The 14,330-nt window shown below is 41.0% G+C and overlaps 1 protein-coding gene and 1 non-coding gene across 2 annotated transcripts in view; one reads left to right on the forward strand and one right to left on the reverse strand.

The window, feature by feature from the left end:
• Positions 1-14,330, forward strand: part of SNX3 (sorting nexin 3) — a 43,642-nt gene continuing 29,312 nt past the window's right edge. Inside the window, exon 1 of the mRNA XM_046006186.1 lies at positions 1-438. Coding sequence (XP_045862142.1) covers positions 277-438 — 162 coding nt within the window. The 5' untranslated portion in view covers positions 1-276. The remainder of the gene's footprint in view (positions 439-14,330) is intronic.
• LOC123942854 lies at positions 5,513-5,616 on the reverse strand. Its single transcript, XR_006818491.1, has one exon. It is a non-coding gene; the product is annotated as a U6 spliceosomal RNA (small nuclear RNA).

Consider the following 14,330-nt stretch of genomic DNA (forward strand, 5'->3'; position numbering starts at 1 on the left):
GCCTTCAGTACCCCCTCCGCGGCCTCTGTTGGGACTCCCCCGCCCAGGGCGCGGCGTCCCGGCGAGTCAGCTGTTTCTCGCCGGGAACAAGAGGCGGAAGCCGGAGAGACGCAGGGAGGAGCTTTGCGTGCGGGGTGAACGTCCGTCCTACGTGCTCGTTCGCTTCGCGACCGCTGTGCGCGAGCCCGGTGTCCCCGCGGCGGGCAGCAGCGGCGGCGTCGGTGGAACGCGAAGGGGGCGGAGGGAGTCCGCGGCGGCGGCTGCTGCAATAGAGAAATGGCGGAGACCGTGGCGGACACCCGGCGGCTGATCACCAAGCCGCAGAACCTGAATGATGCCTACGGGCCGCCCAGCAACTTCCTCGAGATCGATGTGAGCAACCCGCAGACGGTGGGGGTCGGCCGGGGCCGCTTCACCACCTACGAAATCAGGGTCAAGGTGAGGCTGTCTTTTTCCGCTTCGGAGAGACCCCTCCCGCCGTCCGTGGTCTCCCCTAGCCAACCCACGAGTGGTCCCCTCCAGTGGCTACAGCCGCCCAGGCCGGGAGCCCCGGGCTGACTCGGTCGGGCAGCCTTGTCCCCGGGCGGGGTCTTGGGCCAGGGCCCCGCTTCCTCTAGGGCTTAGAAGGGGTCTGCAGAGTGAGCTGAGCCCAGCCTTGGTATGTGGAGAAGGTGCTCGAAGAAGAGGGCGTGGGTTGAGCGCCGCTTGCCCCTCAAGCAGCTGATCTGGGAATGACATTTGAGTTGGAAAGGTGTAGATCTTTCGAGAACACAGTGTTTCATCGGGAGGGGAGCTAGATGTGACTGAGAGAGGGGGTTTGCGCAAAGTTGAAGTTTTCCCAGCCTTCTTGAGCTGGAGACTTTTCCTAAAGGTGGCCGAGCCAAGCTGGTTGGTTGTTCCAGGCCTTTCCCGAGCTACCAAACTGACCAGGTTGTACACTTCTCGGAGCAAAATCTAGTGGGTGTTCATAAAAGCCTGACGAATTTGGTAGGGTTGAGCCTGGAGAGAGCGGTGATAGACCTTAGCCTTCTGGGCCACCATCGTGCTAAAGGCTGAGGTGTGGCGAGTGTTGTCTACCTCACAATCCAAAACTACAACTGCTTTTAAGAAAGCCTATTCACTTAGGGATCTTGCTCTCTTAATTTCGAGATTTGCACTTAACTGAATGAAGGAATCAGCTGAAGTAGAGAAACACACTTATTTCGTAACTAGTATTTGATAGCAATAAGTAATTCAGATGATTTGAAAGATGTTAATTGAAAAGTGTTTCACTTTCACTGTAGTTCAGGATTAAAGAACTTTCTTATGTATGAAAGTATCTTTAAAGGTTAATGACATGAAATGAATCTAGCTGTTAAAAACGGCAACAAATTTTACTAAAAATTAAGTTTAAGAATTTCACTTTACAGTAATCGAAATTTACATAGCAAGTTACTATTAATATTTAAGTGGAGTAATTTCTCATTAACTTGTGCATTTTTTTGTGCATATGGTTAAAAAACAACCTATAATTTGCCATCTTCACCATTTTTAAGTGTACAGTTCAGTACTAAGTATATTCATATTGTGAAATTTGTGCATTTAAAAAATATGTGTTGCTAAAAGAACTTTAATAATCAGACTTTAAAATGCGAAACTAAAGTTTATGTTCCAAGTCACCCTAGGGTCCCTACGGATTTGTAAACTGTGAGCCATAAGCAGTTTTGTGAAAAAATCCAGGCTCCGGTATACTTTAAGGAAGTATTTTACCACACAAGCCTAGTGAAAGAGTAAGGCCCCCCCCCCTTTTTTTTTAACTTTTGGAATGATTTTAAAATATATGGCAGAATGTTCACTAAAAAGAACTTCCTCTTTTACCCTAATTCACCACCATTTTTCCTTTTTTGTGCTAAAACAGAAGTTGGTATTCCTGTTTCTAAACTTCCATAGCTAGTACTTCCTGTCATACAACTGAAGCAGAATCTTCTGCTTCCACTTCCTCCATTTAATAACTTCGTGTTTATCTTGCTGAGTGCATTGTATTAAATGCATTGTATTATAATTTGATTATTTAAAAAAACACATCTGATACTTGATTACTGCATAGCTGATGGGACACTTTAAAAATAGTGTTTATTGGGGCGCCTGGGTGGCTCAGTGGGTTAACGCCTCTGCCTTCGGCTCAGGTCATGATCCCAGGGTTCTGGGATCGAGCCCCGCATCGGGCTCTCTGCTCTGCGGACAGCCTGCTTCCTCCTCTCTCTCTCTGCCTGCCTCTCTGCCTACTTGTGATCTCTGTCTGTCAAATAAATAAATAAAATCTTTAAAAAAAAAAAAATAGTGTTTATGGTATGATCATTTACATTTTTAAGAATAATCCTTTTTAAGAGTGGTTAATAAGTTAGAGAATTAACAAAGAGTACACCTGCATTGGTTTGTATTATATAAAACAATTTTTTGTATGTGTTAATGATGTTATTAGTCATAAATGCAGGTATCCTAAAAAAATGTAATTGAGTTTCTAATGGTTGTGAAATGCCATTGGAGTTTTTCTTAATATGTGACGTGTTAACTTAAAATTCAGAACACCTTATAGTAAGACAGTAGGTCTTATTTAAGTAGTATATGATTTTTTAGAGTAATTACAGTCTTGTGTTAAAGTAAAATGGCCAGCAAGATGAATAGTTAAGTCATTTTGTAATTTAATTTATTACTACTTTCTAAACTGTTGCTTCTCTCCCTAGCCCCTGTTGCCTGCCCTTTGCTCCTGAATTGCCATGTGGAGTTTGGGACCTTAAACTATCTTATAGTTACTTTCTAATTCTGGTCTTGAGAAAAGTGTTCAATTTTATAGAATCTGATTGAAATTACTCTAATTCACAGAGTAATTTAATCTAGATAGTGGTACTTTAGAATGGAGGTTTCCCAGTCTCCATTTATCTTTCGGTTTGAGGGTAGTGTTTAAGACTATTAGGATCACTTGATTAGTATCTCTGGGCTTTTGAAAATAATTGGTACAGTGTTAATGTTTTTAAAAATTGTTCTAATGGGTAGGTACAGCAGAGAGCACCATAATGATGAAAGGTTTAGGAAAGCTCGGGGTTCTAAAGGTTTAGAACTATTTTGGCATATTAAAGAGAAGCTTAAAGGAGAAACTCAGTCACTAGTTTTGAAGTTTGTACCATAATGTCACCTTAACTTTCTGGGGGATTTTAAGTTAGTTCAGATCTACTGTTGTAACTAGAGACAGTTGTTTCAAACAAGAGGGAAGTTAAGGATCTTTCTTGAGCTCTGAGTTCAATGAGTAGATTATAAGCAGAGTAAGGTCCACAAACTAAACTCCATTTTCCTTCTGTAAAATAGGTATGCTAGCAATAGCATGCACTCATAAGACTAAATGAGATAATGTATGTAAATCTCTTTAGCATTGACTGGTACACATACTAAGCTTTCAAAAGTTACCTCTTTCTAAAAATAGATCGGTTCTAATTTAAAAGGCAGTGATCAACTAACTACACTTTCTGTGTTACTGTGCAGTTGAGTTACTAAAATTGTTAGATTTTCTTGGCATGGAAGTATACTTTCATTGCGGCAGATGTAGTATAAGAGAAGCCATCTTGTTCAAGGAGCTTTTTTGTTTGTTTGAAGTTTTTATTATTTTCTGTGATTCCATGTAGAAAGTAGTGATGTCGTTTGGAAGGTGGTAAATTTCATATTAAGCCCCGAAATATTTAATAGCATACTTCATATTTTAAGGTTGCACGTTTCCTGTGATTATAATAGTATTCTTACAGTTTTATTGAGATATGGTTGATATACAATGTATTAAAGCTGTACAGCAAAATGATTTTTTATGTGCATATATTTTGAAATGATTACCACAACAAGATTAGCTAACATTCAACTCCTCGCATAGTTACAGAAGTAGCCTTTTAAAATTGAGGCTTATTAAAATACAAAGCTGAATACTAAAGTTTAATCAACATTTTTTTTTTAAGATTTTATTTATTTATTTGCTGGAGAGAGAGAGCATGAGCAGGTGGAGGAGCAGAGGGAGAAAGGAAAGGGAGAAGCAGACTTTCTGCTGAGCAGAGAGCCGTATGTGGGACTTGATCCCAGGATCCTGGGATCATGACCAGAGTGAAAGGCAGACGCATAACAGACTGAGCCACCATGCCTTTTTTTTTTTTTTAAGATTTTATATATTTATTTTAGAGAGAGTGCATCGGGGGGCGGGGTGAGGGGCAGAGAGAGAAGAGAAACTCAGGTAGTCTCCACGCTTATTCTGGAGCCTGAATCAGGACCGGAGCCGAAACCAAGAGTGGATGCTTAACTGACTGCGCCACCCAGGCCCCGCAAGTCTGATAAACATTTGGACAAGAAAGATGGTTAGTAAAAATAGCATTTTAACAGTTTTCCATTCTAAACCTGTATTGGTGATTTTATTCTGTGTGAGTCCTCTCATTTTAAATTGGAAGTTATTAATATTGGGATTGGAAACTAAGAAATAAATTCTTAGGGGTGCCTGGGTGGCTCAGCGGGTTAAGGCCTCTGCCTTCGGCTCAGATCATGATCTCAGGGTCCTGGGATGGAGCCCCGCAACGGGCTCTCTGCTGGGCGGGGAGCCTGATTGCTCCTCTCTCTGTCTGCCTGCCTCTCTGCCTACTTGTGATTTCTCTCTCTGTCAAATAAATAAAATAATAAAATCTTAAAAAAAACACAAATTCTTAGACTTGCTATCAGTATTTATAAGAATGTTTTAGTAAAGGGCCCAGATATATTTTTTTAATGATATTTTAAACAATCAAGGTATTTTATGCCAAAGGACATCGGCAGAATCTCTGTAGCTTTATCAGCTGGCCGTGAGATGTCTGATACACATCTTTGCTGGTGGCTACGGCTGGCTTCCGGGGATCTCCATGAAGGATGGGCATGTCACTAGCTTTCAAGGTTCTTACCTAATCCATGCCTTAAGATGGGGGAAGGAGGCAGTGACAGTTAAAAAGTAGTCCTGCTATATTGGGCTACTAGGGACTGTTCTATATTGTTCATTTTAGTACTTTAGGGAACCAAAGCACAGACAGTTGTCTCTCACCCAAAGTAAATTATCTGACTAGTGTCACAGCCGGGGTTAGATTTGAAGTAGTCTGGTCCTGGTTCAGAATTGCTTCACAGCTGCAGTTCATTTAATTTAAAACAGGACATTAAAACCTTTGTTGTCTGCAGCCTCGTTTGGGGGCACCCTCGGGTGTCTGAACATGGAAAGGAAATCCCAGGGTTGGTACTCTTGAGACCTGAGTTGAGTCTTCAGTAATGCACAGCGGGTAAGACGCATCCAGGAGAGGCGAGCAGCTGCAGAGAGCTTGCTGTTAAATTCTGTGCTCTGATGAGACCTGGAGAGAACTCGTTGACTGGCTGGCCGGTGATGTTATAAAAGGCAAGCTTTTTTTTCTGTGTGTGTTGAAGCTGAAGAGGGGACTTAGCACTTCAGTGCTTCTTCTATTCAAGGCGCTGTGCTATATATATGTGTCTGTAAAATATGGAGCGTTTCATGAATTTGCGTGTCATCCTTGCGCAGGGGCCATGCTCGTCTCTGTATCGTTCCAATTTTAGTGTATGTGCCGCTGAAGCGAGCACTGCTGTATATATATCACACAGTCTTTGAGGTAACTGAAGAGACTAGGGAATATTCCTGTTTTGCTGATGTAAAAGCTGGGGTCCCTGTTGATCTGATCCTCATCTTTCGTCCCTTCCTCATTCTTGCTTTGTGTTCCAGGCCTGTTGAGCTGCTTGTACCTCCTGAATAAGCTGAATTCTCTCTTATCCAGGCCTCTTGTGTCTACATACTTCCTCCGCCATTAAAAGCCATCTTCCTGGGGCGCCCGGCTAGCTCGGTTGGTGAAGCGTGTGACTCTTGATCTTGGGGTTGTGAGTTTGAGCCCCACATTGGGTGTAGAGATTACTTTTAAAAATAAAGTTATTTATTTATCTTTAAAGATTTTTCTTTATTTGTCAGAGTGAGAGAGCACAAGCAGGGGGGAATGGCAGGCTGTACCATAGGCACAGGGGTAACTGGCCGACCCAGGTACCCCCTTGCTATCATCTTTTTGGAGATTTTGCTGATCCTTGGAATTTAGATGGGATTTCCTTCCTGGGTAACCTTGTAGCCCTATAAGGATTAAATTTATTTGCTTATTTGTGGCTTCCTTTAGTTCTTGTATCTTCCACCATAAGCTCCTAGAGGACAGGGACTGTCATAATCACCCTTATTCAACACCTGGCACTGCACTTCCACGTAGTGGACATTATGAATAATGACGTTTAGGAAGGTTAAGTAACTTGCCCAAAGTCATGGGTATTAAATGGCAAAACTGGGATTTGATCTACATTCTGACCTTCAGAGCCTGTATTGAACATTCTCCTGGGGAGCTTTTGAAACCATTGTCTTCTTTCATTGGGCAGAAGTGGGATTTGGGAGATGGTAGTTTCTTTATTTATTTTTAAGATTTTATTTATTTTATTTTGAGAGAATGAATGATGGAGAGAGCATGAGCCGGGGGAGAGGAAGAGGGAGAAGCATACTCCTCACTGAACAGGGAGCCCAGCTAGAGTGCTTCTTAAACTGTCATTTCCTGAGGTGCCTGGGTGGCTCAGTGGGTTAAGCTTCTGCCTTCTGCTCAGGTCATGATCCCAGGGTTCCCGAGATTGAGCCCTGTGTCAGGCTCCCTGCTCTGCAAGGAGTCTGCTTCTCCCTCTCCCTCTGCCTCTCTGCCTGGCTCTTGCTCTCTCCCTTCCACTCTCTCTCTCTTTGTCAAATAAATAAATAAAATCTTAAAAAAAAAAAAAAAGGCACCCTAGCAAGGACACTTTACTGATACACAGGAAGGCTCATTCCTGGTTGCACCATGTTCTCTGTCTCTGAGAAGTATGAAAAAAATATATGGAACCACAGTGGTTGGTTGGTAGATGTGATTTAGAAAGGCAAATTCTAAGTAAATAAATAGAAACAGGTCAACCAACCAGAACAAAAAAGCAGATCCTGATAGAGATCTGAGAGTGGAGAGGAAAACCAATGACATTTGCCAAAGATAGAAAACTTTTTGGAGGGCAGGCAATTTAGATACTAGCTGAAAGTGTAACAACCTATATAGCTTAGCTTTTTCAGAAGAAGGGGAGGTCTTGGCTGTATCCAGCCAAGACAGTTGTTTTTGCCACTTGTACTGTGTCCCCATGTAAGAATCAGGGAGGTAATCCAGGAGTTAGGAAAATATAAAATATATATCCATCTAAGAAAGAAATTATTATTATTATTATTATTATTTTGAGTGTGCACATGAGCCCAGGTGGGGAGGCAGAGAGACAGTCTTTTTTTTTTTTTTTTTAAGAATTTGTGTACTTATTTGTCACAGAGAGCACAAGTAGTGGGAGAGCCAGGGTCCTTGCCAAGCAAGGAGCTTGATGTGGAACTTGATCTCAGGGCTGTGGGACCATGATCCAAGCCGAAGGCAGATGCTTAACTGATTGAGCCACCCAGGTGTCCTGGGAGAGAGAGAATCTTAATTAAGCAGGCTCCATACCAGGGTGGAGCCCAATGTGGGGCTCATCTCACAACCCTGAGATCATGACCTGAGCTGAAATCTCCAGTTGGATACTTAACTGACTTAGCCACCCAGGTGCCCAAGAAAGAAATTCTTATATTTTGTTAGTATTGCCACACCGTACCTTTAAAGTAGAAAAGTTTAACTTTCAGCAGTTTTGGTGATTCTTTGCAATGGAAATTTTCCTGTCTTGACCTTCATAAACATGCTTACCAAAAAAGAAAAAAAAGTTTGAACTGTTATTTTTATGTACTTCGATGATTTACCATATTGTGCTGCTTTCATGTAAGCAGAACCAGCAATTTTTTGAACATCAGAAAAGAGAGATGGTGTCCAAGAAACGCAACACTATAATCTCAGTACGGCTATTTACTGATTTTATAGTTAATGACTTAATGCGTTCAACCAGAGTTTTACATTCTTAAAGAAATATTTAGAACCTGGGAATTTTGACATGGTAGTAAAATGTGACGGATGATGTAACTTTCAAGAAAGGTGGTATCAGGATACAGTTTGGGCTGTTCTCACAGAGTCTTCAACAATAGAGTGTTTATTTTTTCACATGACAGGTTTCAGAGGCAATCTTGAGCTGTTATCCTGGCTTGACTGTCAGCTCCCAGCATCACATCCATCTTCTAGCCAAGGGGAAAATGTATTCCTGCCTCATTGCCCTTTTCCTCAAAATGAAGCTGGGAATTTAGTCACATCTTCAGCCATGTGAAGAAAGGAAGAACAGACACTGTTCTTTCTTTGCTTTACCACAATAAAGAAGTAATTGGGATCAGCCCTTCTAGGGTGTGGCTTTAGCAACATTCTGATCATCTCTCTTAATTCTTTACTTTTTTGCTGATGTCTGATTTCAGAGTTTAGAGGAAGGTGGGTAAGAAAATTGAGTTCTCATTAGTTCTGACAATCTTTTTTTAAAAGATTTTTTGTTTATTTTATTAGCATGAGTGGGAGGGGCAGTGGGAGAGGGAGAAGCAGACTCCCCAATGAGCAGGAAGCCAGGGATCCCAGAACCCCAACCTGAGCCAAACGGAGATGCTTAACCAACTGAGCTACCCAGGTGCCCTAGTTTTGACAATCTTAAATGTGAATGAGTTTTGATTTCTTCCTGAGAATTTTGATAAGTTAAGAAAGACTATTGTAAAGACACGGCATATCTGATAAGAGGTATACCATGGGATTGTGGTTGGATTAGAGGTGTTGAAAATACATGATTAATCTTTTTTTGTTTTCCGTCCATGGCTCTTTAAAACTATGGGGGCAGTTTTACTTGGGACCAGCATTTTAGTTGATAGTATTGAATGATAGAGTATACAGTTTGAGGTACCAGAATAAGTGAGATCATTGTCTCTTATCAGAAAATCACAGTATAAGACTTGAGATAATTTTCATAAAATTATTTTGTGTCTAGCAGTATCAGAATGGGCACTTCCTTATTCTTTGCTCTCTAGACTTTGATTTTATCACTGATGTAACATCTCTGTTTGCTTGGATTTCCTTAAATTATTTCTACACTTGCCACCTATAGATTGCTTGCTTTCTGTTTTTTCCCCACTCCTGCCTTGGGGGATAGTAAATTTGGGAATTCTCTCCATACAGAGGAAGAGAGGAGTCTCAAAGCTCCTCTCCTTACATCCATTTCTTTGCATCTCACTCCTCTTTTGCCTTGACATTATTCATTATCTTGAAGTGGAAACAGAAGTAGATAAAAGTTTTGTTGGCTAGGCATATATTATGTATTGTCAGGCCTTTATTTAAGTTTATACTCAGGGGTGCCTGGGTAGCTCAGTTCATTGAGCATCTGACCCTTGGTTTCAGCTTAGGTTGTGGGATAGAGCTCTGTGTCTGCTCTGTGCTCAGCACAGTCTGCTGGAGATTTTCTCCCTCTCTCCCTTAAGCTTTCACTTGTGTGAGTGTGCACACACTGTCTCTTTCTCTTAAATAAATAAATGTATTTATAGCCAGAGATGCCTCCCATATTGTATAACTTGAGAACTTTTTTCTTAAGATTTATTTATTTATTTGGAAAGAGAGCACAGAGCAGGGCAAAGGGCAGAGGGAGAGAGAGAGAGACGAAAGAAAGACTTGGAGTCGACTCCCTACTGAGTGTGGAGCTGGACATGGGGCCTGCCCTGAGATCATGACCTGAGCTAAAATCAAGATTCAGAAGCCCAACCTATTGAGCCACCCAGGCACCCCACTGAGAACATTATTAAGACACTGGTAGATTTTTTTAAAAAGACACTAATAGATCTAGAGCAGGAGTGAGCAAGCTGTGGGCTTCCCTGTTTTTGTAGTTTTATTGGAAGCCTTCCATAACTTAAGGCAATAAATTTGTGTTTTGAGCTACTAAGTTTGTGATAATTTGTTACAGCAGCAATAGGATATTAATAAGAATGACCATACCCTTTTACTAAAAGTCATTTCCGAGGCACCTGAGTGGCTCAGGTGGTTGAATGTCTGCCTTTGGCTCAGGTCATGATCCCAAGGTCCTGGGATTGAGCTCCATATCCGGCTCCCTGCTCAGTGGGGAGTCTGCTTGTCCTCCTCCATGGTCTTCTGCTCTTGCTTGCTCTCTCTCTCTAAAATAAATCTTTTTTAAAAACTGGGTATAAGAGAAAGAACCATATAATCTTTGATAGGGTTGTTTATCCTTGCTGTTATCTGGTGCTCTTATATGAGAGAGGGCCAACTTCTGAGACTAGACAGATGTAAAATTATGAGTACTTTGTGATGAATACTGTGGATTATTGGCTCTTGGTTAAAATTTAGCTTAGAAAAGGTATAATTCTTTATAATTAGGCCTTTGACCCTCTATAATTCTAGGCAAGCTCTTGGAAGCAATAGTATCTTATATTCATTGCACACATTGGGCGAAAAATACTTTTGAGTTCTGCATCTTGTGATTCTAGGTCTCAAAGTCTAAAATACATTTAAGTATTTCAGGCAATAAATGTATAACTACACAATTTCTTCTGATGTTACAAATTTTTTTTTCCTTGGGTTTCTGTTTTGGAAATAAACCTGCACGTTAGCCTCAGGCATTTATTTATAATGAGCAGGAACAGGCTGTTCTTTTAAAATATCTAGATCCATTTGTGACAAGATAGATTTTAAAAATCCAACCTTACAAGGCTATGAGGTGTATAAACTATATGTATCAAATACGTAAGACACCCAGAATTTCTATATGAAGAAAGTTCAAGAATGTCAAAGCTAAGGAAGCATTGTAGAAGAAGGATTTTAACTATAAAATCTGGTAAAACATTCATAAAATTAAGGATTTATAGGTTGAAGTAGGCTATTAGTTATGAATACCGTTCAGTGGGAGTATGTTCTTTGATTTGCTTTTCTCTAGAACATTTGATAGGCGTTTGTCTAAAACTGTTCTAATACAGTAGCCATTAGCCATAAGAGGCTATTTAATAGATTGAGGCATTAGATAGAAGCTACCAGACATCTATTTCCTTGGAATTAAAGTTGACTCGTTTGACTTGTCTTTAGTTCATTACAAGTGATAATTGGATTTGAATATACAGTACGTGTCATATATATTTTTTATTATTTTTTTAAAGATTTTATTTATTTATTTGACAGAGAGAGATCACAAGTAGACAGAGAGGCAGGCAGAGAGAGAGAGAGGGAAGCAGACTCACCGCTGAGCAGAGAGCCCGATGTGGGACTCGATCCCAGGACCCCGAGACCATGACCTGAGCTGAAGGCAGCGGCTTAACCCACTGAGCCACCCAGGCGCCCAGTACGTGTCATATATAAAGGGACCATTGTATACAGGGCTTTTTCTCTTGAGTTTCTGTAACCTTTTTGCCCCATCTCCCTGTCGTTTCCAGTCATTGGTCACTCAGTCTGTTCACTGCTACCCCTGGGCCAAACTCCCCAGCATGCGCTGACACACACCCTGTTCTCTGCTGATGAAGGTAGAGAAAATTTCTTAATCCAGTCAAAGGTTAGAGACTTACTTTCTTTATAGGATAATTTTAATGTATTGGGAAATTGAGCACAAGTTTGTAAACTATAGTTAAACTGCAGCTTAACCAAAGAGAACTGGGATAAGAGTAAATGGTGCCTTTCAGAGTGTATAGAATCTTAACTTCTCTTCAGTGTTGTACAGGTATGTGTAAAGTAAGTGTGGTTTCAGTAGGTTTCAGTTACAGTTGCCTTCAGGTCTGTTGAGAGCACTGGGCCTTCCGGTGGTATTTAGCTCAGGCCCCTGAAGTAATTTCCTGTTCTCCACAGAAGTTGGATCTCTTACAGGTCTTGCTGTGGCCAGTAGAAGAGGAAATGCTTCCCCAAATCCCTTCCTGCCCCACTTCCTCAAGGGTTCTTAATAAAGGCCTCAGGAAAATCTGCTAGATTAAATGTTAACGACTAAATTCTCCTGTAGGCAAATGAAAAGCAACTCAGTGGAGGACATTAAATTCAGATTGTAAAGCACTTTGATAAATCTCATTTGGGATGCCTGAGTGGCCCAGTCAGTTAAGCGTCTGACTCTTGATCTCAGCTCAGGTCCTGATCTCAGTGTTCCTCAGGGTTCTTATCTTATTTATTTAATATTAGCTGTTGCTATTATTTAATTACTGAGTTGGCTTTAGCTTTCTGTTGCATTATCAAAGAAGAGAAAGAGGCGCCGGACTGGCTCAGTCGCTAGAGCATGTGACTCTTGATCTCAGGATTGTGAGTTTGAGCCCCACGTTGAGTGTAGAGATTACTCTAAAAAAAGAGAAAAGAAAGTACTGATTTTAGTAAAGGATTGGTTTTCTGACATACATGACCAGACTTGTATTTTTTTCTCCCAAACTCTCTAATATATCATTGAAATGTTCTTAAGGAAAAGTCAAAACTCTATAGAATCTCTTATACTATTGCAGAGTATATTATTTACATGTGACAATTGATGGTAGTGATGGTTGTACAACAGTGTGAATGTACTTAATGCTTCAGAATTCTGTACATTTAAAAATGTATACTCTGTGACATATAATGGTAAATTTTATGTGTGTTTTATCACATAAAAATAAAACATGAAAACGAGTGCCTGGGTGACTCTCAGTCGTTAAGTGTCTGGCCTTCAGCTCAGGTCATGATCCCAGGGTCCTGAGATTGAGCCCTGCATCGGACTCCCTGCTTGGTGGGGAGCCTGCTTCTCCCTCTCCCACTCCCCCTGCATGTTTCCTGCTCTTGCTGTCTCCCTCTCTATCAAATAAAGAAAGAAAGAAATCTTAAAAAAAAAAAAAAAAGGAAACAAATAGTGGAGGAGGAGCAGTTGTATAAGTTAATGTAGTGTTTTCTTTGAAGTTACCAAAGCAGGGAAGGAAAGCAGTTTTTCATGACCCCCCCCCTTTTTTTAAGATTTTATTTACTTATTTGACAGAGATCACATGAAGGCAGAGAGGCAGGCAGGCAGAGAAAGAGGGGGAAGCCAGGCTCCCCACTGAGCAGAGAGCCGGTGTGGGGTTCGGGGCTCAATCCCAGGACCCTGAGATCATGGCCTGAGCTGAAGGCAGAGGCCTTAACCCACTGAGCCACCCAGGTGCTCCTCTTCATGACCTTTTAACAAGAATCTTGGTCCTTACCCATTTATCTTGGCTTAAAATCTGTTTTAGAGGTGCTGGGGTGGCTCACTTGGTTAAGCAACTGACTCTTGGTTTCAGCTCAAGTCATGATCGCCAGGTCCTGTTCTATGCTCAGCACAGAGTCTGCTTCAATTCTCTCTCTGGCTTCCTCTTCTCTGCACTCCCCCCCCACCACCACCCCCCCGCCGCCACTGCCCCTGCTCCTTCCCCTACTCTCACAGGCCCTCTCTCGCTCTCTAAAGATAGATAAAATATTTAAAAAAAAAATTTAAGTCTATTTTGTTATTAATATAGTCATTCAAACTTTTTTGTGGTTATTTGCAGGCTATATCATTTTCCATCCTTCACTTTTAACCTGTTTTTGTTTTTGAATGTTAAATGTGTTTCTCGTGGACAGGATATAATGGTAATCTTTTTTTAAAAATCCAGACTGACAATCTCTGTCTTTTGATTGAAATATTTAATAGTTATATGTTTAATGAAACTATTGGAGTGATGGGTTTATTTCTGCCACTTGATACTTTTTTCTTTTTTAAAGCTTTTATTTTAATTCTGGTTAGTTAATGTATACCTTGTTAACGTTAGTTTCAGGTGTGCAATACTGTGATCCAGCAATTCCGTACATCACCCACTGCTCATCACAAGTGCACTTCTTCTTTATTTAATTTAATTTATTTATTTTTAAGATTTACTTATTTTACTACTTAATTTACTACTTAATTTACTACTTAATTAATTTAGAGAGCACGCACAAGAAGAAGGGGCATAGGAAGAGGGAGAAAGAATCTCAAGCAGACTCTGTGCTGAGTGCAGAACCCAACACACGGCTTGATTTCACAATGTGGAAGTCAAGACCTGAGCCAAAAGCAAGAGTCAGACTTTTAGCTGACTGTGCTGCCCAGGTGCCCCCTTTTTTTTATTTATTTATTTATTTATTTATTTATTTATTTATTTATTTTGAGAGAAAGCATGAGCTGGGTGGGAGGGACAGAGGGCAAGGGCAGAGAGAATCTCAGACAGGCTCCATGCCCAGCGCAGGAACAGGTCTTAGAACCCTGAGATCATCACCTGAGCCAAAATCAAGAGTCATATGCTTAACCAACTGAGCCACCCAGGTGCCCCACAAGTGTACTTCTCAATACTTATTTATTATATC

The sequence above is a fragment of the Meles meles genome, chromosome 5 (genome assembly GCF_922984935.1).
Source record: "Meles meles chromosome 5, mMelMel3.1 paternal haplotype, whole genome shotgun sequence".
NCBI classification, from domain to species: domain Eukaryota; kingdom Metazoa; phylum Chordata; class Mammalia; order Carnivora; family Mustelidae; genus Meles; species Meles meles.